Source organism: Cyprinus carpio, chromosome B5 (genome assembly GCF_018340385.1).
Source record: "Cyprinus carpio isolate SPL01 chromosome B5, ASM1834038v1, whole genome shotgun sequence".
Lineage (NCBI taxonomy): Eukaryota > Metazoa > Chordata > Actinopteri > Cypriniformes > Cyprinidae > Cyprinus > Cyprinus carpio.
In genome coordinates this window covers 30355365-30382803 of record NC_056601.1, presented here as the reverse complement: position 1 = coordinate 30382803, position 27439 = coordinate 30355365, and the positions used below count along the sequence as shown (strand labels likewise).

The 27439-nt window shown below is 37.6% G+C and overlaps 1 protein-coding gene and 1 pseudogene across 1 annotated transcript; both read right to left on the bottom strand.

Moving 5' to 3' along the window:
- Positions 1-11845: 11845 nt before the first annotated feature.
- LOC109061365 lies at positions 11846-13141 on the bottom strand (annotated as a pseudogene).
- Positions 13142-17711: 4570 nt separating this feature from the next.
- Positions 17712-27411, bottom strand: LOC109082521 (leucine-zipper-like transcriptional regulator 1). The gene is made up of 20 exons (XM_042723102.1): positions 26889-27411; positions 26734-26796; positions 26606-26662; positions 26442-26521; positions 26253-26361; positions 26077-26157; positions 25885-25942; positions 25105-25244; positions 24725-24926; positions 24292-24402; positions 24100-24192; positions 23891-23986; positions 23367-23550; positions 22865-23034; positions 22616-22772; positions 22384-22510; positions 21792-21941; positions 21457-21562; positions 18580-18660; positions 17712-18135 (listed from the first exon to the last, which is right to left on the bottom strand). The coding sequence occupies exons 1-20, from the start codon at positions 27056-27058 to the stop codon at positions 18019-18021; spliced, it is 2352 nt and encodes a 783-aa protein (XP_042579036.1). The 5' UTR covers positions 27059-27411; the 3' UTR covers positions 17712-18018.
- Between the last annotated feature and the right edge of the window lie 28 nt (positions 27412-27439).

Genomic DNA, 27439 nt, shown 5'->3' with positions numbered 1-27439 from the left:
TCTCATTCCTATAACTGAAAAATGTATTGCATTTATGACAAGGCGACATTTCTAAAATAAAATAATATAATATAAAATCTATGCATTTTAGCAGACATGCATGCATATGGCAGATGCTTTTATCCAAAGTGACATACAAAAGGAGCTATTTTATCAAAGAGCCAATCATATTTGTAATATAATATGCCAAAGTGCTCATCTCTAAAACAAAACAACATAACATTTATACATTTTGGCAGACATTTATGCATTTAACAGATGATTTTCTGTAATTAAAAGACTTCACTATGGACACTAACATTTTCATTGATAAACATGATGAGATTATTATCTCCATGTTCAATTCATAGCTCTATATTCTTGCTGTATCAACAATTGTCACATTTATATTCATTTCTACTCAGGAAATGTATGAGAAACATCTGAGACAAACGTGATACTTAAACACAGTTTAACCGAGCTCTTGTTAAGTAAGATCACAGACCTTTTTGGTAGCCAGTCCAGCACCCAAAAGCCCTGCACACATCCATCCATAGCTTAAAGAACAATGTCTGAGCAATAAAAATTTACATTACATCTTAATCCATTACATCAAACAATAGCAGTCTGGAGTTGTAGTGAGATGTAAAGAGGCTTTTGTTTGACAGGATTATTACAGTGCAAATGAAATTCAAATATTGGCTTACAGCTAATCAGATTCCTCATTAAGAGCCCTGAAAAGAAGAAGCAGCAGTCTGGAGTTCATGGCCCTAGTGGCCTTCCTCATTAAGAGCCCTGAAAAGAAGAAGCAATCAAACATCATGGCCCTAGTGGCCTTCTGAATCAGAAGTTCACTGAAGTGCAGCATGATCTGGGGCAAATGGAAAGTAACACATTTAATTAAATGTGAAATTTTAAAGTATAAAGAATGAAATTATAATCATACTTGTTAAACATACTCCAGTAATCATTATTTACAACTTCAAAAATCATCTGTTTTTTAAGACACACACACACACACACCACACACACACATATATATATATATATATAATATATATATATATATATATATATATATATATATATATATATATATATATATATATATATATAATTACTTGCTAGTATTCAAACCCATTATTAATTTTTCACGTTTTTTATATTGCAGCCTTATGTTAAACTGCTTTAGAAATTCCTTTTTTTCCCACATCAGTCTTCACTCCATACACCATAATGACAAAGCAGATAACAGGTTTTTAACATCTTTGCAAATTTATTAAAGATAAAAAACTTAAATGATTCCATTGCATAAGTATTCATATCTGGTACAGTTGAAATTGAGCTCAGGAGCATTCATTTTAACAGCATTTATTCTAACAGCTGAAAATGCAAATTAAGAGCAAAAAGACAAGCCTGAGGTAAAAAAAAAAAAAAAACTGCCTGTTGAGCTTGAGAAAATGATTGCGTCAAAGCCAACCTCTGGGGAAGAGTTCAGAAAAAATTCGGTGCATTGAAGGTTCACAGAAGCATGTAACCTTTATGTATCCGTATGGAAGATGTTGGAACAAATCAGGAGTCTTCCATGAGCGGCCTCCTGACCAAACTGATTTAATTGATGGAGAAGGGCTTTATTTAGAGTGGTGACCAAGGAAGTGATGGTCTCTTGTTGAGCTCATGAATATGTGGAGATAGGAGAACCTCTACAGATAGGTACAAACCATCAGTATAGCCCTTCACTGATCTAGTCTTTATGCGGTCCTCCTGTGGCCAAACTCAAGTTGGTCTCCTGCAGTGAAGACACATTAAAAACATAATTGGAATTTGCAAAAAAAGGGTAACTAAGGAACCCTAAGACTGTAAGGAAACAAGATTCTCTGGTCTGATGAATTCATCATGTTCAGCCGGCAGGGACTGATGGACTTGTCAGAGTAGAAGAAAAGCTCAATGGACCAAAATATTGAGATAGCCTTAAAGAAAACCAGTTCCAGAGCATTCAGGACCTCAGATCGGACAGAAGGTTCACCTTCCAAACAGGACAATACCTAAGCATTACGCAAGCGAGTGGTATAGACAAACTCGTGAATGTCCTCTTGAGTGGCCAAAGGTACACCTGAGCTTGAACCCAATCAAAATATTTCTGGAGCAACCAGAAAAATGTAGTGTTTGCCCCCATCCAACTGACAGAGTGTGCGAGGGTTGAAGATGGGAGGTGAAGAATGGCAGTATAACTTGCCAAATGTGATGTGCCCTAACAAGCTTGTGCCATCACACCCAAAATCCTTGATGGCTGGTTAAGGTGCTATTCGCATACAGTACTGAGGTTACGGTGGATTGATACCTTATGCAGTGTACGTATTTCAGGTTTTGTTATTTTTTAGAAATTTACAAAGTTGGGATCAGATTCGGTGTTGGTGTTGCCATTCATAGGGGTATGATAGTGATTAGGTCATTGAGGGGCAAAGAAAAAGTTATTTAAAGCCGTTTAATATAGTGGCTGGCAAAATAAACGGCAAAAAAAATAAATTTAAATAAATATTGCAATACTTGTCACAAGGCACTGATGTATACAGATTGCACTCACACAAGAGTAATATCTCTAGATTAATTCTGAATATCAAACTTTAGACTAAATGAACAATGTAAAGTTTAACAGTAAAACTGACTATAGAAGGTCCAAGTTCCACAAGAAAAGTTTTCAAGAAATAAGTATGCTTGTTCCAGGCCTGCGACATTCATAATTTGTAAAAAAATGCTTAAACGGTTACTCAATGTGAAACAAATGCCAAGAACCCCAGCCCCCACATACCCCTCTCTGTGATGGGTCGTTTTTTTTCTGACTGCAAAAGTATGCCACATGTAATTGAATGTTACATGCCATTTGTGTGAATTTAATTAATAAATTTCAGAGTAAAAACTGTTTCTAAACTTGTTTTTCAGTGTAGAAAGAAAAGCTGAGATAGACGGAGAGAACTAAAGTTTACTTAACTTCATCCATCATCTGAGATCTCAATGCCCCACTATAATACTCCAATGTTGTGGACCTCAAATCTGCACCGATCTACTGTACCTGACCAAACAGCTTCACTGTGTAAATAAATCGCAGCTCACGATGTCATCGTGTGGGTGGAGCTGTCTTTTATCTATAGGCCTAGCAGAAGTCATTAATCTGATAAGAGCAGGGCAACGGTGTTGCCAGTGCTCTTGGCAGATTACAATCTGAACTTGGTGCATACAGCATTGCGCCAACGAGCTGAGAAGGTAATAATGATCTCTGGGGGGCGCCTAGGCGCACAAGGTCCATCTAAAAATCAGAGGTCCGTGCTCGCGAGACGTTTTGCTCTGTGCATCAAGAGCCGGATGAGGTGTTGGGAAGCCCGCTGATAGGTGTCAAATAAGGTACTCCAGTGCGCGATGGGGTATCTGTGGGACGTTGTGGCGTGTGGTGGTGTTTTTCCGGTGTTCCTTCATGAGAATGGAATGGCCAGGCCACGGCAGCTATGTCCTCTGCTCCTCGCCAAATGCCTCTCGATCCGTCACAGCTTTGTTACTGCAAGTAGGCCCAAGATCAAGGCGACAGTACCACAACAAACAATCGGCCACACACACAGCAACAACAACAAGAATAGCAGAGGCGCTTGTACAGAAATCTGCGGCGTGCTCTTACCTCTTTCTTCTGCTTGCTTTTGTTGCTTGTCATTTCCTAAACCAGACCTCTCTTTTATGTACCCCCTTCTTCTTATTCTTTTTACTCTTCGCTCCTTCCTCTTCTCTCATCTTTCTCTCCTCTCTCTCCTCGCCTCCTCTCTCTTCTGCGGCAGGTGGTGCGGTTTGTTGCAGCAGGCAGGACTCTTGCCAGCTAAATCAGCAGTATGCCAGGGTTGCGTAGTCATTGATGGAGTTGCTCAGGTATTGGCTAACACAGCATGGTAATTTGATTCCGCGGAGCGCTCCACTTTCCCTTTCACTGTTCACCCCTCCTGTACCTCTGTTGCTCCTTTTTGTCACTCCCCCAACCTATCAGTCTGGTTCCTTGGTATGTTTGAACCGGCTCTACCCATTTTATCTTCTACTCTCGAATCACTCTATTTCCTATGATCTCTTTTACTTTTTCTCCTATTTTTTAGTTTGAACTTGCTTCGGTCTCACAAATGTCTTACATTGTGGGCTTAATCTGCTGATTACAGCAGGTATCAAATCTCAGGTTCTCGCTGCATTACTGTATATGCTGCCCCTGTGGATGATCTTTCTACAGATCATTAGCACTCATTAGTGGCGCTTGCTAGGACTATCACTATATTTTCTTGGCTCATACGTAGGTTTCACGGAATTTGACCCAGAACCTTTAACCCTGCGTATGCTGAGTGGTTTCCCATCCTGTACTCTTCGTGCTGTGGACCAAGAATTAAAAATAGTTGTTGAAAATATGTATTTGCTACAATTTTGTAATTTTTAACTTGATGATAACAAAAACGGGCCTGCTCGGGCAGTATAACAACCAACTTAGAACACCCTACCATACTAAATACTACAGTACATACTAACAACCAAGCTACAACATAGCAACGGACTGACAATGCTTTTTATAGCTGATTCCTATTTCAGTTTCATGTCCTATTCATCAGCAAATTAACCAATTCTGATACTGCTACTGTGGGCTTCAAAACATTACTCTTAGACAGGGGCTTCAGAGGACAAAGAAAAATTCCATTGAACCACCCCCAATTCAATATTTAAGATTTTCTTTACAATATTTCGCTCATAGTGAACAGTGAGCTGCTCTGCCTGCTACAGTATTCTCTCTTCTTTGTGTCTTGTCTATCTTCAGCATCTCTGGCCTCTGTTACAGCCGTTTACAGACTGCGTAATTTTTCCACACAAATGATAATTTTGAAAATGATTACAATGCAGTTTGTGTGCAATTCCGGTATAGAGATAAAACTATCACAAAATTGGCAACCGGCCAATCTCTATATCGGTATTCACCCTTCACCGGGAGGTTTGATTGGACAGGCGATCCAACCAATCTAACAGAGAATCTGCCACTTTTCCAGACAGCCTAACCAGACAGTAGGATTTTAAATGTCAACGCCGGTGGATTGAATTTGAAAAATTGGTGTGTATTGAAGTCATCCGTGGGTTTTGCAAAAAGAACTTCTGATGTTCTTCCGTTCATTGTGTATTAATAGTAAAGAGGAATATATTATTGGTTCATGTGCTGTTGTACTGAGCCGCCTACAGGATCTTTTCCGGACACTTAAAGAGAGCCACAAGAACCGTAACTTATTGTCGTACACGCGGTTCCTTTCTTGTAACAAATACATTGACACCAAATTTGAAAGCTGACACTTTCAAATCAGTCTTGTTCTGTTCGGTGCGTTGCTCGATTGTCCCTTCACTGTATTTATCGGGGGACTGCTAGTGAAAATGATGTGTAGTGAGTAGAGATAGTATGGCTTGTCGGGAATAGATCTTCCGCGTAATAAGCGGTATGGCGCACAAACCAATGGACTTCAGTTCACAATTTGTTTCGCCTTTGTGTCATTTGACGGCAGAGTGGCAACTCTGCCTAAAAACCACCAACAGCTATAGAAACTGCATAGTGGCGAGACACACTAAAAACAGTTAAACCCCCATACAACTGCCTGCTTTAGCAACATTCTTAAAACATCGCAGAAAAGCACTAGGATACTGCATAACCAACATTCTAAAACCACCCAGCATACCTAGAAGTGCATTATGGCAATACTCTAAATGTACTTAAAACGCACCCAAAGCAGTCTAAATACATAGTGGTATCGATGCTAAAAAAACATGCAGAATAGCCCTAGTCTACTGCATAGGCAATACACTAAAACATAAAAAAACTGTGTAGCCATGCACTAAAAACCAACCAGAGCACCCAAACTACATAACAATGTCAAGTTCAGGGTGGAGAGATGTGTGACGAGGACTCAAAGATGCAGGAAATGGGCTCCTTTAGAGGAGCTGAAGTGGAGCTGAAGTGGATGTTGTCACCTCAGGTGATTCTCAGTGGGAATTGGAGCAGGCCCAAGAGTGGACTTTGAGGGCTCCCAGACTGGAGTGAGCGAAGGAGTGAACTTATAGACTTGATTTCAGGCTCTGGAGTGGACTCGTAGATGGGAACAAATTCTGGAATGAATTCCGTAGACTTGAGCGGGCTCTTGATTGAATTCTGAGGGCTCCTGGACTGGAGCGCGGCTCCTGAACTGGAGCGGGTTCGTCAGGAGTGGACTCTAGTGCTGCCAGTCTGGAGTGGGTTCATGAGTGGACTGGAGCAGACTCTCTGGAGTGGGACTCTTTGAGTGCTCCTGGACTGGAGCGGCGGCTCTGGAGTGGACTCTGAGGGCTCCTGGACTGGAGGGGGGTCACTGGAGTGGACTCCTGAGGGCTCCCGTTCTTCTGGGAGCAGACTCTGGAATGGACTCTGAGGGCATCTGAACTGGCAGCAGACTCTGGGAATGGACCGTGAGGGCTCCTGGACTAGAGGTGGGTTCTAGAGTGGACTCCTAAGGGGTTCCCATCAGGACTTGAGCGGGTTCATGAGTGGACTCTGTGAGCTCCCGGACTGGGAGCGGGCTTAGGAGAGTAGAACGCAGACTCTTGAAGCAGCCCATGCATGCAGAACAGCCATGAGGTGAAAGGCAAAGGACAACCTTCTTGATTATGGGCTGCAGCAGTGGGGGTGGGCAGCGCGGTGGAAACTTCTGGGACCCGCAGAGTGGGACGTTCCTGGCCGACTGCGACTGAGACCACCCAGAGTCAGATTCTCCAGGACCACCGGACATGAGACCATCAGAATTGGGGTCCGATCCAGGACCACTGGACTTGAGACCACCTGGAGTCGGGTCCTCCAGGACCAGAGTCGGGCCCCCAGGACCCACCCAGGACCCCAGGGCACAAGGGACCACAGGATTTGGGTCTTCCAGAACCACCGGACAAGTTAAAAACAGTCTAGAGATGCCAGCAGCTCGCACAAGGACCTTCAGCTGTGGGTCCCACCAAACTGGAAGCCAGTTTTCAGAAGCCTACAGGGCCCACCTTTTGAAGAGGTTTTGGACTGGCAGCTATTCTGTGGAGAGGCTCTGGAAAGCCAGCCATGGAAGAGACAAGACTCTGGAGGTGGGGGTGCCATGACGGAACGAAGACACTGGTGTGGTGGCCATGACCGAAACGAGAAGAGACTTGAATGACTCTGGAGTGGCGGTCGGTGCTATGATGGGACGAGAGTCTCTGGAGTGGCAGCCATGTCGGGATGAGACTCTTGGAGTGGTGGCCATCTTGTGTGGGAAGAGTCTCATGGACTGACAGGAGTGGACCTTGCTGCCCTTCTCTTTCTCGATGGGGGTGCTGTTTTGGATTTGGGTGCAAAACGAGGGGTCCTGGACTTGACCGTTGTCAAGGAAGGTGGGGATGGGACAGTCCCTGCAGTGTAGAGAATCCCTGGTGGTTGGTTGTGTACTACCTTTCCCTCCTTGAGGGATGCAGCGGTAACATCAAGTAACTGTGAAAGAAGTTCCAGCAAATCCCAAAAGTCTCTGGCAGTTCCATCTCCCAAATGCAGTAGGGGTGTTTGGCCCATGGCTGAGGTTAAAAATGTCCTTTTAGGACACAAATAGGAGTCATTTGTTCAGGCCGCAGAGGGGTTTCCCCTCCGCTTCCCTACAAAAGAATCAACAGGGGCGAACTCCCGTCCAGAGTCAGTTCCGTCGGGTGAGCTGGTCAGGGCGTGGGAGTTCAAGGATTGCGTTGGTAAGAGCATATGGTATGAGGGGGGCTGAAATGGAAGGAATGGGGAGGCTGGTAGGATCATATAAATGTGCCCAAGTTCGCCGCACTAGAGTCTTCATGTTGAAATCTTGTGGTTTCTCGTTTTCGGAGGGGGTGGAGAAGAAAGAAGAGGGGAGTGGGGGAGAGTCTTATCTGTCTCTCATCCGGCTTCTCCCTGCAGTAAGGGGGGGGGTGACGCACGCTTCTGCTGTTGTTCCTACTGCCCTAACTGCCAACCGCTCTCCCCTGCCAACCTTTCGCCGCTTTTTCTAGTATGTTGGGCGACTTGTTGTGATACAGGTGCTCTGCAATCGGTGTATGAATTCAAATCAGAAAAAGGGTTGTACAGTAAGATATATGTCATTATTACCCCCCTGTCTTAGGTGGCAATAGACATTCACAATCAGCTGAAACGATTAAGAGCGATCTTATTTGGGGCATGCAGGGAAGGGGCACAGCATGGCAATAGGTCACGGGTCATCGGACAAGGCCAGGGAGAAGGCCAATAGGCTAGTAGCATGTATGATCAGTGTGCCCAATAGACTGCTGGGGGAACTACACAGACAGTGAGATCATTCTAGACGACATACCACACAATGAAGCACAGACCTTGTCAAGGCACAGAGGAGTACAGTCAAAGTGTATTGGGTGAGTGATGATAAACATTAGGGAGGGTAACAAATGGTGAGAGGACACAGTGAAGATAACTGAAAAATAACCATTAGACCAGGGGACAGCACAGAACGGCGTCTCTTTTTCTGCCGTGAGTTCATGTGGAACTATCGAAATAAATGCTGGTTAGCTTGTTGAGGCCAAGTAACTGCATTAACAAAACACTCTTAACAACTGCATAGCAATGTGCTAAAAATCACCAAGAACACCCTAGCAACCATCTATGCACTAACTTTAACAACAAACCCAAATGTAAACATCTAGATGTATCTTTTCTCCATCATATGTGTATCTTTTCTTTTTAATGTGTTTTCTGATTGCTTTTTAAAGTATGGTGTTTTTTTTTACTTACAGTCTAGTTATTATTTCTTTTCTCCATCATGTGTAAGAGGAACCTCTCTGATTTCATATTCATTATATATGCTGTCGGATCAGAGAACAGGATGCACTTCATTTCAGGAAAGGCTGTGACTAAATCTGAAATGATGATTCACTGAATAAAATTGTGCTTGCCAGTTGGATGCAAACAACACATTTTAGATATCTATATGTACAAAAAACAGTAAGCTGTTTTTCACAATGCATTAAGGCAGCAGTAAATCCCAACCAATGCATTTGGGTGTAGGTATTGAATCTTGAGTCTGTTGTAATTAAGGCAGAATGACATGTCTGCAGCATCTGCCAGCAGGTACAATCAAAACTTACTCCATTCAGGGAAGCAAAGATCTGGTAGAACATCTACTTGTGAGGCCCTCTGCTGGCAATGGAGAAACGTCACCATGGATTATAGGTGAAGAGCTGAGGAAACATCACCTCAAGCATAAAAGGACAAACATAATAGATCATTTCATTAAGCACTCTTTCCCTTTACCAGACATCACCTGCCTCAGTGCAAAGAGCTATATAGGTCTCAGCATATTATATAGAAGATCAGGGAGCTGATGAATTATGAATTAGCCTTATTATGTGATATGAATGCTTTATAGGTCTCAGCATATTATATAGAAGATCAGGGTGTGTCCTGGAAAGAATCAGTAGCTTTAGATTTTCAAGGACACAATTACTTATTGATAAGGTTAGTACCTGGTTGGATAGTGATAATAAATCATTAGTATGTTTGATTAAAAAAAAAAAAAATGAAATATTTAAAATATATTATATATATATAAATATATATATGATAATATATATCATATATATAATATATTAATATATATAATATATCCTAATTTTTTTTCATGAACTTACCATGGCTGCATTTATTTGATAAAAATTTATAAAAAAGGGTAGTAAAAAAAGTATATATTTTTTAAAGTATTATAATTTTTATGAATTACTGCAATTTAAAATAACTATTTTCCATTTGAATATATTTTAAAATGTCATTTATTCCTAAAGCTGAATTTTCAGCATCATTAACTCAGTTTCAATGTCACATGACCCTTCCGAAATCAGTCAATATGCTGATACCTGGTGTTCAGAAACATTCTATTAGAAACCAGAATTTTTGTAACATCATAATGCAAAATTGCTCAATTAAAGTGTTAATGTCTTTCAAAAAAATGTTACTTAACCCCAAACTTTTTAACATATATATACAAAAGTGACAATAATAAATGATAATGTTTATTTAAAAAAAAAAATAAAAAAAAACGGTAAAACTGACTAAATTTCTTTGACTTCTATGCAATAGCTGTGTGCCATTTTTTTAAAGGAAACCTACAAAGTTATTCAAAAAATAGCATACAAAACATAAAGAGGGCATTGTCTGGTTTTAGTGTACACATTTATGATATCAAAACAGCTTTACCAATGCAGCATGTGCTTTTTTAGGTGTTAGCCAGGGATGATATCAACTTAGCTAAATGTCATAGCACATCTGTATGGGGATGTATGCTCAAAGACACACCCTCTTTATTTGTACCCACTGACCTATGTGTTTTAGAGGAAACTCTTTTCTGAACTCTACGCTAGATGACTTTACTGCCACGATTAGCCGAGCGCTAAAAGGTAGCATGCCTGACCTAGACAAGAAAAAGGAATTCATTGTTTTCCAGCTTCTGCTTCAACTGCGGTCTGCCTTTCCCAATCGGTCTTCTTTTATTTCCTTTATACTTGTTTTAATATTGTTCTAACTGATGCCAAAATATCCATTAAGGATGTTATACAGGCTACACAATGTTTTCTCTCCAAAAACCACTACACTAAAGAGGAATGGAGGCGTTTGGAATGAGATCTGATCAAAACACTTTTTTTATTTAGTTTATTCTCATTCATCCATCAATTTATAAAACACTTGGCTTGATTTAACCAGTGTTAGGGAAAGTTACTTTTAAAAGTAATACATTACAATATTGCGTTACTTCCTAAAAAAGTAACTAATTATGGTTCTTAGTTACTTTTTATTGAAAGTAATGCATTACGTTACTTCTGCGTTACTTTTTAAATCTGGGCTAGTCTTGCTTGTTTGCTTATAATATAAAAAATTATATGTTAAAGCAAATGTAAAAGCCCTTTCACACCAAAAGCCCTAGGCTGAAGGAAATGTAAATTCACGTCTGCACAGCAGAATGCAGAAGAAGAAAGTTCAACACTCTTCAGCAATAAAAAAGAAGAAATGTTAGTTTATCTTGTGTAATTTTTGCTTATTAGTTTGGTTGAATAGGATCATCAAAGGTCAGCAGCAAATTGGTTAATAAAATGGGATTAAAAACATAAAAGATATTTGTATTATTTAACATGTTTAATTATTGGAGCTTTGAGTCATATTCTGAGTTGCTTTTTAACTGTTTTTATTAATTTTGAGGAAAACTAAATCTGATTTTTTTTGTTTGTTTTTTTTTTTTTTTTTTTTATTTTTTTTTTTTTTTGTTAATGAGTTGAATTAATTATTCTAGAACTAAAGTAACATCTTACTCCTGATTTCTCTCAACATGGGGACAGGAGAGCTATCAATAAATTGGATGGGGTAAATTGAGTTACTTATTCGAAAAAGTAACAGATATTTTCTTTTAAATTAAAAAGTAATGTGTTACTTTACTAGTTACTTGAAAAAAGTAATCTGATTATGTAACTTGCGTTACTTGTAATGCGTTACCCCCAACTATTTTTGGTTTTTTGTATTGTTTTACACCCAAACACTGGGTCAGTAGGTGAGTTAATTTTAATTTTTGGGTTAACTTTTTCTTTAGTCGTTATTCTTATTTTATACTTTCTTTTTTCTGTGGAACATAAAAGAATATATCATAAGAAGATGGAATGACAGAATTGTAATTTTTGGGTGAATTATCTCTAAGAACAAATCTTTTTAAATTAAAATGTTTTCATTTATTATGAGTTTTATGTCATACAGTAATTCTGATTATGCACAGCATACAGATCCCAAAAATAATTACAAATTTATTCTGAGTTCTGACACGTATTGTATTTTCAAATTGTAAAACTTGCATTACAGCATCATTGGCAGTGCTACCATTGACAAAACTTACTGTTGATAATAAAAAGGTGTCAAATTATGCACACATAAATAAGATAAAATAAAATAACACAACATAAAATAAAAAAATTAAAATTTATATACTACTGGTTGAAATGTTTTTAAATCTATGTAAAAAAAAAAAAACCCAATAGGCCACTGATTTCTTTACCAAAGTGGGTTTTGAAAGTCAACCGAAAGTGTGAAAAGTTCTGTCCAAATGCTTCAAAATCATACATAACATTAATTAAGTTTTTGGTACAATGCATTAACAGTCCAAATAAATCAGCTGCCATTGTGTACAACCCTTACAGAAAGATTTTGTGAGTTTTAGTATTCTTTAAGATGACAGCTCACAAATCTCTTAAGTCTGCAGAGATTGATTCTTATGTAAAACAATTGAAGTATAATTTCAAATCACCATGCAAGTAACTCCTCTGATTGCAATCACAATTCTGATTAAAACAAATTCATTATTTCATGATAACAAGTCTTGAATATTTCCAGCCTTAAGATGAAATCTAAACTACATGATTTCCGTCTTTCGGTAATGCTGAGTTCTCGAGCGTTGTTCTTGATTGTGAGACAGAATTTTACTTTGCAGCTTTGCTTCATGATCACCCATGCAGACAGCAACAAAAAGAAAAGGCCCCCTGCCAACCACAACTAACAGAAGTCCAGCAAACAGGCATGAAAACATACATGGGCCTCTCCATACTCCCATCTGGGCATCACATCTGGAAGATTCTCATCCCAGAACTTCACTACCATTATGTACGCCATTAGCGAAACAGGTGCGAGGGTCGTGATCCCTGACACAACGATAAACACTCCACCGAGGATGAGCAGAGTCCTTTTCATCCTCTCCCGCCCGGTGCCAATCTCAACACCCTGGAGTCCGAAAAAAGCAGCTGCCACACCAAGAAATCCTGTTGCAATTGAAATGCACATGAGAACCCGTGAAGCTAAAGTGTCTAGTGGAAGGGCTAAAAAAGACTCAAAGGCTTTGCAGTGAATGCCAACTTCCTCCGTGTAAATACACATGTGCCAGAGCCCCTCATACCAGTTTTCCATCTCATTCAGATCCGAGTTCATTGTCTTCCATAGTGGCAGGAAGGTTGTAATAACAGTTGTGACTAAACCTCCGAAGGACACAAAGAGCGAAGCTCTCTGGACAAACTTGGTGGTTAACAGCACCATGTTAACACTCGTCTGTTCTCTCACTTTGTCTGTCTGTCCATCTGAGATTTTTAACCTGTACGTTTCGTCTACTCTGGACTGGCTCCTCCTTTGCTTTAATAAAAACCCACCTGTTCTTGCCGGGGTGTTCACAGGGTGTTGATTGTTTTTGCGAGAATTGTTTTTATATCTTTTGAGTGTATTTTAAGTTGTTTTTAAAGTTGTTTTTTAGATAGTGTATACGATATGTCCAGTTTTAAGTCTGTGCAAGAAGCCTGAACAGATCGCAATAAGACTTTATTGAGATTGAAGGAAAAGAAATTAAAGAATTAAAAAAGAGCTTTAAAGAAACCTTGCTAATGATATCTCAGAAGTGATCCTAAGGAGTAATATGATGCTGTGTCATATAGCAGCCAAATTAATGATATTTTGCTTTGATAACACTGTGTACCACAGGTTCTTTCTTTTATTTTCAATGAAAATTTGCTGAAAATTTTATCCATATTGCTCTAGTCCGACAATTAATGTCTTGTAATAAACAAGTCAACCATAAATACATTTTTACATTCAACCCAATGCTTCCAGCTAAAATATGAGTCCTTTATCCATAATATTGCTATCTTGTCTGAATCAGGAGATAAATATGCATGGATCAAGCACCATTTACAAGCAAAAACAGTCCAAAACATTTCTAAACTAATATGTCAGTGGATTTTGATGTCAGAGGACAACAGGGAATGGACTTTTTCACTGGAGGAAGCTTTATTATGAACTCATATTTTGGTTAGATGCAACAATTTAAAGTTAAAATGTTTCAATTATGCATTTGTTTATTCAAACACCCAGCTTTTAATTTTTACAAGACATTAATAGATGGACTGTAGTCATGTGCATCACTTGTGGATTATTGTGATGTTTTTATTCAATGCAGAGGATCCACTGGTGAGCAACTGATGTAAATTTCTCTAAATCTTTTCTGATGAAAAAACAAACACATCTACATCTTTGTTAGCCTGTATTTTCAGCGAGTTGTCCTTTTTGGGTGAACTATTCCTGTAATTTATCCCTAAACTTTTTGATGAAAATGAAACAATAAAATTAGTGTGAAAGGTCCTCTTCAGTCAACTCTAAAATTATACTAATTTTCCGAGACATGTTCAATCTCTAACAATGCCAGCTAGTAATAAAGTCTGATCTCTGAGGCTGTGTGGCCTGAGAGCTGCCCAGGTGCAGTCGTGTGCTACTCTGAAAAGAATGACCCCCTTTGTGCTGCTATCCAAAACCTTTCATTTTTCTTTCATCAACCCTGTCTGAGGCTCAGCTTTTATGGTGTTCTGTTGAAAATTCCAGCAAACAGCAATTTTTATATTTTGTTCCAAATTGCTTGAGAACATCAATGATTTTGACTTTGTAGTAGTACATTTATCATTTGAATAATCTTTTAATTGAAGGTGCTGTATACTGTATTTTGCTTCAACCATATTGACTCTTCTTCAAAATACTACTTTTCTGACTGAATAAAAAGCTGTTTAAAGAGCATGGGAATTCAGTGATTTATGCCAGGTAGTAGAGAAAGTTTATACATGGTACACTCTCAGAAAAAAAAGTACAAAAGTTGTCACTGGGGTGGTACCTTTTCAAAAGGCACAACTTTGAACCTAAAGAGTCCATGTTGGTACCTTAAAGGTTCATATTAGTACCTATTGTGTACCTAAAAGGTACAAAAGAGTATCTTTTGAAAAGGTATCGCCCCAGTGACAGTACACCTTTTTTTCTGAGAGTGTATTTGAAAACAGCCACTTTCAGCACCTTTAAATGGGATGTTAATGTAGTCTTACTAACCACATTGCACAAAGGATGAATAAACAGATACTTACAGATTTGTTTCTTGCCATCATCGACGGTAAAAAAAGTAATCTCATCTACATTCTCCCTCTTATTGTTTATATAATATATATGCCTAATATAAACCACAAAACACAGTCTGCTGATGTTGCACAATTTATTAAGGCATGTTGCCCACAGGACCAACAGAACACTCTGCGTCATCTCAATGATTACAGTAAAGCATACACGAGTCTTAACATTGACTGTTGTGATGATCCGCTTATATAATTATATTGTGCCATAACTTTGTAATAACAAGCACTGACATAATTCAGGATAATAAAAGCAGCACAGAATCACTACAAGGTTCAGGAATAAATTTTTTATTAGATGTGTTTTTTTTTTTTTTTGAATGATTTATTTTTTTAAATTTTGTTCATAATATATATTAGACAGTAGAACTGTTTCCAACACTCATAATAATCAGAATATTCGAATGATTTTCTAAATGATCAATGTGATAGACTGGATGTTACTGTGTGACACTGAAGGCTGGAGTTAATGATGATGAATATTCAGCTTTGCATCACAGGAATAATTTTTTTTTTTTTTTTAAAGTATATTCAAATAGAAAACTATTATTTTAAGTTGTAATAATATTTTCACAATATTACTTTTTTTTTTTTCTGTATTTTTGATCAAATAAATGTTGAGCATAAGAGACTTCTTTCAAAAACATTAAAAAATTAATGTGTCCAAACTTTTGACCGGTACTGTATGTATATATATATATATATATATATATATATATATATATATATATAATATATAGATATATATATATATATATATATATATATATATATCAGACATTATATATTAAATATTCATTTATAAAATCACTTCCCCCATTCCCATAATTGTATTAATGTCTCAACTTCTATATATTCTATATTAATATAAACAACTCCATGCCCGATATTTTTGTAGGATTTAAAAATGTCAGGCTACTTCATCAACTGTTCAAAGTCCGAGATTCTGCTTATCACTAAATTGAACTGGGATGCTGAGGTCAATAATTATCCTTTTAGACACATAGCTAAGACACTCACAGTAAATATCTGGGGAGTTGTTCAATCTTAACCACATACCTCTCCTGGAAGGAAATAAAAAATAATCTTGATAGATGGAAAAAAAAAAAAAAAAACTGCCTCTGTCTTTAAACGGCCGCATATCAACTGTTAAAGTGAATATTTTACCAAAGATAAATTACCTTTTTTTCCATGATTTCTGTGATTCCTCCTCCAGGTTGGTTCTCCTCTCTGGACAGTGCAATTATTTTTATTTTATTGAAATAAATAACAAGCCTCATATAAAATTATCCAGCCTGCAGAAACCAAAACAGTATGGAGCACTTGGAGACACCCCACTATGGTACAATCCCATGTTTCTTATTAATAAAAAGCCCATCCATTTTACTGCATGGAGTCAGAAAGGGATAACCAGCCTGGGTCAACTGTACTCTGGTGGCCTGCTCATGACATTCGACCAAATTAAACTGAAATATAACATTCCAAACCAAGCCGCCGTTCAATACATACAGCTAAAAGAAGTAATAAGAAAAATAGTTGGTTCAAGAAACTTAAAACAAGGTCACTCCCCTCTTTTCCAAGCCCTTTCACTTTTAAAACCGAAAGAAAAAACCGCTGTCGCAAATATATAAATTCTTAATAACATCTGACAAATCAATAGCAAATCCCACTCAAAAATGGACTACAGACATTGGTTTAGAGAATGTTAACTGGCAAACAGTCTGCAACAATATATACTCTGTCATGTAACAGTAAAATTCAACTGATTCAGTACAAACTGCTACATAGCATACAACCCATAAAATAATTCTAATGGGATATACAGATAAATGTGCACATTGTCCAACTTACATCGATAATCATTTCCATGCTTACTGGGATTGTAGGTATGTTCAACGCTTTTGGTCAGATGTCATGCACAGGCTATCAGAAATTCTTGGGCTCAGCATGTGTCCGAAAATAGCATTACTTGGCAATATATCCAAACACAAAGAACAATTTTTACTCAGTGCACTAACTACAGCTAAAATACAATCTTAGTGTATTGGAAAGACAGAAAAAGCTATCGACAAACCTCTGGTTTAATCTTCTAAAAACACATTGCAATATGGAAAAATTTACAGCATCTATAAAATCTAAGTTTGTAATTTTTAGTCTTGTCTGGTCCCCATTCCTTAACTTCATAGATGCCTAGCTCCTCATTGCACTCCAAATCTACACTACTACAACTTGCTATGAAACAAAAATCCAATTTAAAACAGTGTAGCTTATATTGATGTCCTTTCAATGTGTATTTAAGTCCTTATTTATTTGTGTGTGTATATATATATATATATATATATATATATATATATATATATGTGTGTGTGTGTGTGTGTATGTGTACATATTGGTGTACATGTGTATAAGGTCTCAATAAAAAAAAATATTTTTTTTTTAAACATTTGGACTCATTACAGTAATATAGAAGGAAAATGTTTGCAACTGTCATGAAAAAAGGCAAAAAAGAAATACGGGGGCAGTGACCATTGGGTTGGTTTTTTTTTTTTTATGCAATATTTTTTTTTTTTTTTTTTTTTATTTTGAAATTAAAATTGGTTTGTTTTATTTTTTGGTTTTTTTTCAAAGCTTTACTTATGTGGTATATATAATTATTTTTGTTTTTATTATGTATGGTTGTAAGTATATTTATTTTTTGTGCACTACCAAATAAAGGTATTTGTCGAAAAATATATGCACATTAAAACGAATGTAAATGTGAGTCTAACTTTTCGCAGTTTTACAATTTTACAATCATCCAGCATGTCTCTCCTACACAACTAGGTAAATAAAATCCAGGGGAACGAGAAGCAGCAAACAGGACCCAATCTCATTGAGGAGGGGTGTGAGGCAGGATTATATGGGCTGGGAGGAGGTGCTGGATGAAAAGGGAAGGAAATGGAGCGGAAGCGTAAATGAAAAAGTCCATAAGGGATGGGATGGGACGTGAAAGGGGAGGAGAGACTATATGTCAGAGCTCATCTCAGTGCACTGTTTGTCTGATATGTGGGATGCCAGCGAGTCAATGATGTCCAACAGTAGCGGTTGGCTGAGCGATCGTAGGTTGGGGAGCTTGGACACCTTCAGGGAAGGAAGGAGAACCAATGAAATAAATGGTAAACAACACAGGCCATGCAAGAAACCGCAAATAAACAGCCAAAAAGAAACAGGACCAAATAGACCAGATTGTCAAATGTGTTTGGGGAATTACGTTCACAAAAGGCACTCACTGGCATTTAAAAATACTAGAATTGTTTGGTTTAACCAAAAGTGGGACATTTTACACCTACTGAAGTGAATTTAATCTATTGAATAGGCCTAAATGCATATCAAACACACAAGTCTTAGATAATAAAAAGCCTTTAGTTGTTACAGATTTCTCTGTATTAAAAAATGACTGCAGTATTGTATACATTTAATAGCTTGTAGAGGTTATCCATGTCGCACTAATGTCTTGGTGACGTGTTTTTAGCCGTGGCGAGGCAGCCAGCACACACTCAGAGCTGTGGTCAATAGCACACCCACCTTGGTGAACTGATGGACAATAATATGCAGGCAGTGTTTCTTCATATCCAGAGCTTGAGTCTTATCAGCCGCTTCCAAGATCTAAGGATGAAGAAAGGATGATAGCATGTGACTGCTGTTTTTGATCATGGTTCAGATGTAATGATATTCAGTTTAGTTCAAAAGTTTTGGAGTTGATAGGATTAATGTATTTGAAAGAAGTCTCTTATGCTAACCAAGGTTGCATTTTTTGATCAAAAATACAGTAAAAAGTTATTTTGTGAAATTTGGTTGCAATTTAAAATATATGTATTACATTTTAATGCATTTTAACATGTAATTTATTTCATTGCTGAATTTTCAGTATCATTACTCCAGTCTTCAGTGTCAAGTGATCCTTCAGAAATCATTCTAATATGATGATTTGCTGCTTAAGAAACATTTCTTATCATCAAAGTTGAAAACAGTTGCGCTGCATATTTTTGTGGAAACCCTGATACAGGATTATTTGATGAACAGAAAATTTAAAAGAACAGCAATTAATATATGATGGACATAATCCATAGTTTCCCTTCCATCAGTTAAAAAAAAAAAAAAAAAAAAAAATCCATCTAATGTTGTCCATCTACAAATTCTGCCAACATAATTGAATTGTTAAGGACTGTTTATACTAGTTAACAACACAAATCTATGTATATTTAGCTCCTGAATCAGATTAAATGATGATTTTTACTGGAGAAAGCAGTTTAAAAAGTAAAATTGCTGTATTGATGGATTTGTTTCTTACAAACACGCAGCTTTTGGCTTCACAAGACATTAAAGGCATACTCCACCCCAAAATGTAAATTTTGTCATTAATCACTTACCCCCATGTCATTCCAAACCTGTAAAAGCTTTGTTCATCTTCTGAACACAATTTAAGATACGTGTATTTACGCTTTGATTTGAAAGAAAACAGTGCAAAACTTGTGGCGCGGCTGACACAGAAGAGCGTAAGCTGCCGGTGTTCAGCTCATATTCCCCAAAATGGAACTACGGTGATGCACAGGGGAGACAAATTGTTGAATAAAGTTGTTGTTTTTGTTTTCTTTGCGTACAAAAAGTATTCTCATCGCTTCATAACGTTACGGTTGAATCACTGATGGCAGATGGACTATTCTGACGAGTTGCGCTGCATATTTTTGTGGAAACCCTGATACAGGATTATTTTGATGAACAGAAAATTTAAAAGAACAGCAATTAATATATGATGGACATAATCCATAGTTTCCCTTCCATCAGTTTAAAAAAAAAAAAAAAAAAAAAAAAAAAATCCATTTAATGTTGTCCATCTACAAATTCTGCCAACATAATTGAATTGTTAAGGACTGTTTATACTAGTTAACAACACAAATCTATGTATATTTAGCTCCTGAATCAGATTAAATGATGATTTTTACTGGAGAAAGCAGTTTTTTTAAAAAGTAAAATTGCTGTATTGATGGATTTGTTTCTTACAAACACGCAGCTTTTGGCTTCACAAGACATTAAAGGCATACTCCACCCCAAAATGAAAATTTTGTCATAAATCACTTACCCCCATGTCATTCCAAACCTGTAAAAGCTTTGTTCGTCTTCTGAACACAATTTAAGATACGTGTATTTACGCTTTGATTTGAAATAAAACAGCAATTCTTGTGGCACGGCTGACACAGAAGAGCGTAAACTGCCTGTGTTCAGCTCATATTCTCCAAAATGGCACTACGGTGATGCACAGGGGAGACAAATTGTTGAATAAAGTTGTTGTTTTTGTGGTTCTTTGCGTACAAAAAGTATTCTCATCGCTTCATAACGTTACGGTTGAATCACTGATGGCAGATGGACTATTCTGACGAGTTGCGCTGCATATTTTTGTGGAAACCCTGATACAGGATTATTTGATGAACAGAAAATTTAAAAGAACAGCAATTAATATATGATGGACATAATCCATAGTTTCCCTTCAATCAGTTTAAAAAAAAAAAAAAAAAAAAAAAAAAATCCATCTAATGTTGTCCATCTACAAACATAATTGAATTGTTAAGGACTGTTTATACTAGTTAACAACACAAATCTATGTATATTTAGCTCCTGAATCAGATTAAATGATGATTTTTACTGGAGAAAGCAGTTAAAAAGTAAAATTGCTGTATTGATGGATTTGTTTCTTACAAACACGCAGCTTTTGGCTTCACAAGACATTAAAGGCATACTCCACCCCAAAATGAAAATTTTGTCATAAATCACTTACCCCCATGTCATTCCAAACCTGTAAAAGCTTTGTTCGTCTTCTGAACACAATTTAAGATACGTGTATTTACGCTTTGATTTGAAAGAAAACAGTGCAAACTTGTGGCGCGGCTGACACAGAAGAGCGTAAGCTGCCGGTGTTCAGCTCATATTCCCCAAAATGGCACTACGGTGATGCACAGGGGAGACAAATTGTTGAATAAAGTTGTTGTTTTTGTTTTCTTTGCGTACAAAAAGTATTCTCATCGCTTCATAACGTTACGGTTGAATCACTGATGGCAGATGGACTATTCTGACGATGCTTTTCATACGTTTCTGGACCTTTACAGTGTAATTTACTTGGCAGTCTATGGGACAGTCACAAGCCTCCCGGTTTTCATCCAAAATATCTTAAATTGTGTTCCGAAGATGAACGAAGCTTTTACGGGTTTGGAACGACATGGGGGTAAGTGATTAATGACAAAATTTTCATTTTGGGGTGGAGTATCCCTTAAATTGATGGACTGCAGTCATGCAAATTACTTTTACAGATAACTGGGTTTTTTTTTCAGCTGTTTGGACTCATTCTGATGACACCCATTCACTGCAGAGGATCCATTGGTGAGCAAGAGATGGAAAGTAAGCAAGTACCTGTAAGACATTTTCTACAGTAACGTTCATCTCCAGATTCTGCTTGCAGTAGGCCTGAAGTCTGTTGTTGGAGAAACCGTAGTAATAAGGTGCTGCAAACAGGTATCTGTGCGCTAGTTAAGGACAAAATACACTATTTGAGGCACCGATTATGTGTCTTGCATGTGGGATGAGTTTTGTCTAAATATCTGATGTGACACATAAATGTTTAAATATGTAATAATAGTAATAATAAAAGGGGGTCAAAAGCAATACAACAATGTTTTGTGCATGCAACTAGAAATAAAGATTCCATACAATACAAAATTGTGCACATGAAGCAGTAAAAAGGATACAGTGAGTCCTCTGGAGGCATGTTGACGTCCCCATAATAAATGTAGCGCAGCATGGACTCAAAGGCCTGTGTACTAGGAACCATCTCACCTATTGAAATGTTCACCTGCCCGTCCTCTGGCATGAAGGAGCGGAACATGGCCTCAAAATAACTGTCAAAGAATTGGGGCAGCAATCAACTGGTAAATTATTCATAGTCAAAGTAAAAAAAATTAATAAATAAAAAAAAATTTCGCTTGTACTAAATATTTCAGTATAAGCGGTCAAGGCAAAATTTCAAATTTTCATTAAGTTTAAACTAATGTACTAAAATTACTAAAACTGTAACTAATCTAAAACTGGATAAAATATAGATAAATAATACATAAAACTGACAACAAAATGACTAAACATGGAAAATATAAAAATCAAAACCAATTCAAAATATTAACATGCTATAATACTATACCATGATTTACCTGATTCATTAAGATTTAAAAAATATAGTATGGAAAAAAGAAGTTTGGTCGAACCTCATTTTTGGATGAACTATCCCTTTAATACTTTAAATGCAAAGTGATTCTATGTCGAGGCCCTGGTGACTATTGTCTTTACCTGGAGCGAGCAGCAAGTATGGCCTTATGTGCAGGGCGAGGATGACCATCTAGCAAAAGGATGATGTCACAGAACTCATGGCCCGCCCCCTCCAGACAAGCCTTCATATCCTGCACCAGAGACGTGCCTGAAACAAAAGAATTATTTGAAATCATATCCCCCATTTTGGATCTGTCCTAAAAGCTTGAGTGCTTACAGAGAAAGAACAAAGAGACAATGTGGTTATTATTACCGATATCCACCGGCTGATCCGAATAGACTCTGGGAGGAGGCTGCTGTTTGCGTCTCACTATTTCCACGATCAGCTGAGTGGACAGGTGCTCAAACTCTTTGGTCATGATCACCTGGTTGAAGTGACTCTCTTTCACCACAAAGTTCAGGCAGTGTTCCTGGGGGTGGAAATAAATAGAGATACAGAAGAGAATCTGACTTTCTGACCAGGACGTTTTCTGTGATCAGCTGTGTGTAACTTCAGGTTTACCTTGAGCTGGTCCAGCTGAAGTTTGTTTGCGTTTTCACACACACTCAGGACGTTCTGCAGATCGACCGATGCCTCAATGTACTGCACACAGAGCTGCTCCAGTCTGGAGAGTTTAAAACTCAGAGCGAGTTTATAAACATCCATGATCAACAGCACATCCTGGACATGACCTGTTGAGAGACATGAAGAATTAAAACAGTGCCCTTCTGAGACACTCTCTGTGCCTTTTATTAAGCAAATCAACAGAAGACCTATGGAAGCACGTTTCCGCCACAGACTAAATTGAACACTTATCTCACAATTGTGAATGTATATCTCATGATTCTCATAATTGCTAGCTTATATCTTGCAATTATGAATTGTGTATTTTGCAACTCTGAAAAAGTCCAAATTGTGAAATATAAACATAAGTCAAAATTGTGAGATGTTGCTTTTTTACTTTTTTGTGGCAGAAAGAAGCTTCCATAAATCTGAAGATAAACAGCTGTTCAGTGTAACTTACCTCTACGTGGGTACTGTATCTTATCAGTGTACAGGAACTGCATTAAAACCTCAAATGGCTGCGCATCTGCCTCTCTGATTGACACTTCCAATAAAGGAGGACCCCTCGAGGACCTTCCAGAGCTGTCCTTCTGACTGCCTGAGCCAGACTCGTCACTCTCCTCATTGCATTCCAGTTTACTCTTCTACAAAAAAAAAAGAAGTTTACTTTCTGATTAGCCAAAAGGAAACGCATTCCTTAAGAGAATGTACATAAAATGAAAGAATATTTAGAATAAAAAAAAAATAAACAATGCAAAAAAAAATAGTGCAAGTTAAACATTTAGAAACAATATATATTTAATAAACATTTAATAATATTTATTAAAATAAATAATGACACAAACCACATATTTTGACATTAGGGTAAATGTGTACATATTTTATTTCTAATTTTTGCCTAAAAATTATGCCTTTTATTATAATTGTGCACCTTTAAATACATGTATACCTACAATCAAAAACAGAAATGAAAATGAAATGGACCTGTTTCTGTCGATCTCTTGCCTGTAGAATCTTCTTACGAAGCCACTTACAGCGAGCTGTTACAATGGCAATATGTCCCAGGACCTTCTCCTCCCTCTGTAAACAGAAACGGTGATTTATTACAGTGATTATTATTATTAACACCAAAATGTAGTCCAATTATTTAGAATGTCAATGTTTATCAGATTTTTTTTCCAGGAAAAACTAACCTCCCCCAAGGTAAACTCTACATCACAGAACTGACGGTTTTCCCACAGTTTGCCATAGTCCTCATGAAGTGTGCACTTTGGATAACAAGAAAACTAGGACAAAGGGTAAGAAAGCAAGGACCAGTTAGAATAATATAGTATGTTCAGTTGCATTAAATGAAGCAGATGTATTTCTGGTCGTCCAGCCCTTACCTGAAATCTGTACATTTCTCCACTGCGCACATTATTGTCCACGGTCCCCCCAAAGATGTACATGGCATCATGGATAACAGCCGCTGCATGGAACAGCCTCCCACTTGGCATCTGAGAGAAATTAGCATGACAGTTCAAAAGTGATAGATTACACACCACAAACCAAAAGGTAAACCCTTTTCCCCCAAACCACAGAGAAACTCAATTAATTCAAAATTAAAACATCCACAATTAGGCATGAATGCTTATGATGTTGTTATGAATTTAGTGGTACCGCCAAAGCTATAACTGTTCATATGTATTTCATATACATTTATTCCAGTGAACTGCATGTGATTTATATGGTTACTATATATATATATATATACACACACACAATAGATTTGTTGTAATTATGTTAGCTGGTGTCAAATTCCTCTGTATTCTCTCATACCTCACTGTCCGTGCTGGGCTGAATGACCTCCCATGTCTGTGAGTCCACATCATAGCAGTGCAGTTCATTGGGTAATGTGTTGTCTGCCGCCCCTCCAAACACGTACAGGTGACGGTCAAATGCCACCATGGTGTGTCCGTAGCGTCTCTGAGGGGGCGGAGGGGAGCCACGCAGTAAGTGCTCAGTTGGAATACGGGTCCATCTGAAGAAAAAACACATTGCTAATTCATTTAAAAAAATGTATTGTTCCTCTTTATGTAACATGAAACTGAACTGAGATGAATGACACCACTGTCTTCTATAGAGCTGCTTAAAATTGACATTATTTCATGATTGATGATTGATGAATTATATTTATCAATGTCCTCTCTCATGCTCACATGTGGCCTTTGAATTCAAACTGAAAGAGGTTGTTGGTGATCTTGGCTCCACTTTGGCCGGAGAAGACAAACATCTTATCCCGACATACAGCTACTGGGAAGTTACAACAGGAAGGTGGGATTTCACCGCTTTGTTCAATCTAAAGGAAACAAAAAAAACGGTAAATCAGAAACAATCCAACATGGTATATGTTCACTGGCAGGGAATTAAGTTATTGTGAAGTTATTGTGTATGTTCTGAGAGACTGTTAATGATTTATTGGGATTATAAAAAAATGAGTGGGTGGATTTGTACCATTATAGGCTGGTTGTTTTCACACACGGCGGACACACAACTGTGTTCAAACAATTATTAAAGTGATTTTGGCATAATAGGTCCCCTTAAACGTGAACACAAACCCTTAAGTAAAAGTTTAAAATCAAGTAACAGATTTGCAAAAAAGGCATAATATTACCTAATTTTATTATACTTAGTTCAAAAATGTCAATAAAAACTTTCCATCATGGATAGTTTTTAAGAAATGTTCAAATAATGCAGTTAATGTCAAATAACTTTACAAAACCTGTCATTTTCTCTTGCTGTTTAGATGCTGACACCTACAGATTTAGCAGAAAACATCTGGGTCTTGAATGCATTTTCTTCTGTTACTGGCCATAATTCTACGATTGATATCAGGGTTAGGCATAAAATGATGTCTTCAGAATCATTCATGCATGTGAAAATTGGTGTAATAATTAGACGATCCTGTTTTCGAATTAAACTTGTGCGAACATTGTCACCTCTTCCCAGTATGCCTGCTCACGATCCTGAAGACTGATGGTCCACATGTCATTTAGCCTGTTGAAAACAAAAAAGTGTTCATAGAATAACATTTCAAAAAATCCCTTAGTTTTATGTTAAAATTTATTTGTTAATGTTACAACATATTTATATTTGCCATTCAAAGCTGTGTAAATGTAAGAATAATTTGCCTGGCATTTCCATCATATCCAGCAAAAATCCACAGTTTGTCATTATAGACCGTCGCTCCATGAGCTGATCTGGCAACCAGACTGGAACATAAAATACAAAAACGGAAAAAGTATTAAAAACAAAAAATGTGTGTCAGACAGGCTATAACACAATTATGAGAATCAATATGATTTACCGTCCCTCCACCTTCCATTCTGTCCACTGCCCGGTGGCAAACTTGTACTCGAATAGATCATTTTTGTTTTTCAAGTTAGAGTTTGAATAGATGTCTCCAGTGTAGCCACCTAAAACACAAGCAGAAAAAACATTTCACTCACAGGAAAGAAAAACACGACATTGAAAGAAAGGCACACTGAAAACCTACCAAACACAAACATGCTGCTTCCATACACAACAGCAGAGTGGTGGTATCTTGGCGCTGGTGGGGTGCCAGTAGTAAATGCCCTGTTTAATGACGTAAATTGATATAAGAGGCTACATAAAACATGTTTAAGCACATTAACCTTGCGACTAACATGCAACACTCACCGACACCATGAGCAGTCCTTCACGTCAAACCGCAACAAGTCATTAAGCATGTTCTTGCTGAAAGAAATAATCACCCGTATGAGATCCTTCTGTGTGTGTAAGAACAGTAAGGGAAAACAAATACTCACCCATTGTCTCCTCCAAAGACATAGATGGCATCTCTGTATGCCACAACAGTGTGTTTGCTACGCCTGCAAGAAACAAAACTCAGTTTTTACTACTGAAATCATCTAGCTAAAAAAATGGAGAAAAGCTGTTGGAAATGAATAAATAAACAGTGTACCTTGCACCCACAAACTCATCACATGGTGGCAGCCTCCTCCAGCGGTGGACGGTCTCGAAAGGCCCGAAGTTGAGTGTCAAATACTCAACACTGTCAGAGCAGCTGTGGTCAAAATCAACACTGGGAGCAACTTTGGATTTACAAGACATGGCTCCAGGAAACCATGGCATCCAATTCACATCTAACAAGGTTTAGTCCAGCCGAAGGACCAAGTTTAGAACGAAAAAAATCTAACTTGTATGCAAGCTGTTTGACTGTTTGATCCGATTCTGGTTCATCTGAATCATATTGCCCAAAAGATGATGATTGTTTACTAACTAGCTAGAACTGTATCTTGATCCTCTGCCACGGTTTGTAATCATCTAAAAGCTTAATAGAAATCGTAAAATAGAAAGAACGTGAAATATCAAACTTCAACGCGTGTGTAGAAAGAAATTATATTATGAAATATATATAAATAAGATTTGCATCTCTTCCAGCTTTTCTGATCTCTAAACGTCGAGGGAGGTGACGAGACTTCCTGACATGCGCAGACTCGCGGCTTTGAATGG

What these genes read in the sequence shown, in the direction of transcription:
- LOC109082521 (XM_042723102.1), bottom strand. Translation starts at nt 27,058, where the DNA reads ATGCCATGGTTTCCTGGAGCCATGTCTTGTAAATCCAAAGTTGCTCCC. An exon ending in TTTGAATTCAAAGGCCACAT is followed by an intron (nt 24,927 to 25,104) that starts GTGAGCATGAGA and finishes TTTTTTCTTCAG; the next exon opens with ATGGACCCGTATTCCAACTG. An exon ending in GATACAGTACCCACGTAGAG is followed by an intron (nt 23,035 to 23,366) that starts GTAAGTTACACT and finishes GTCTCTCAACAG; the next exon opens with GTCATGTCCAGGATGTGCTG.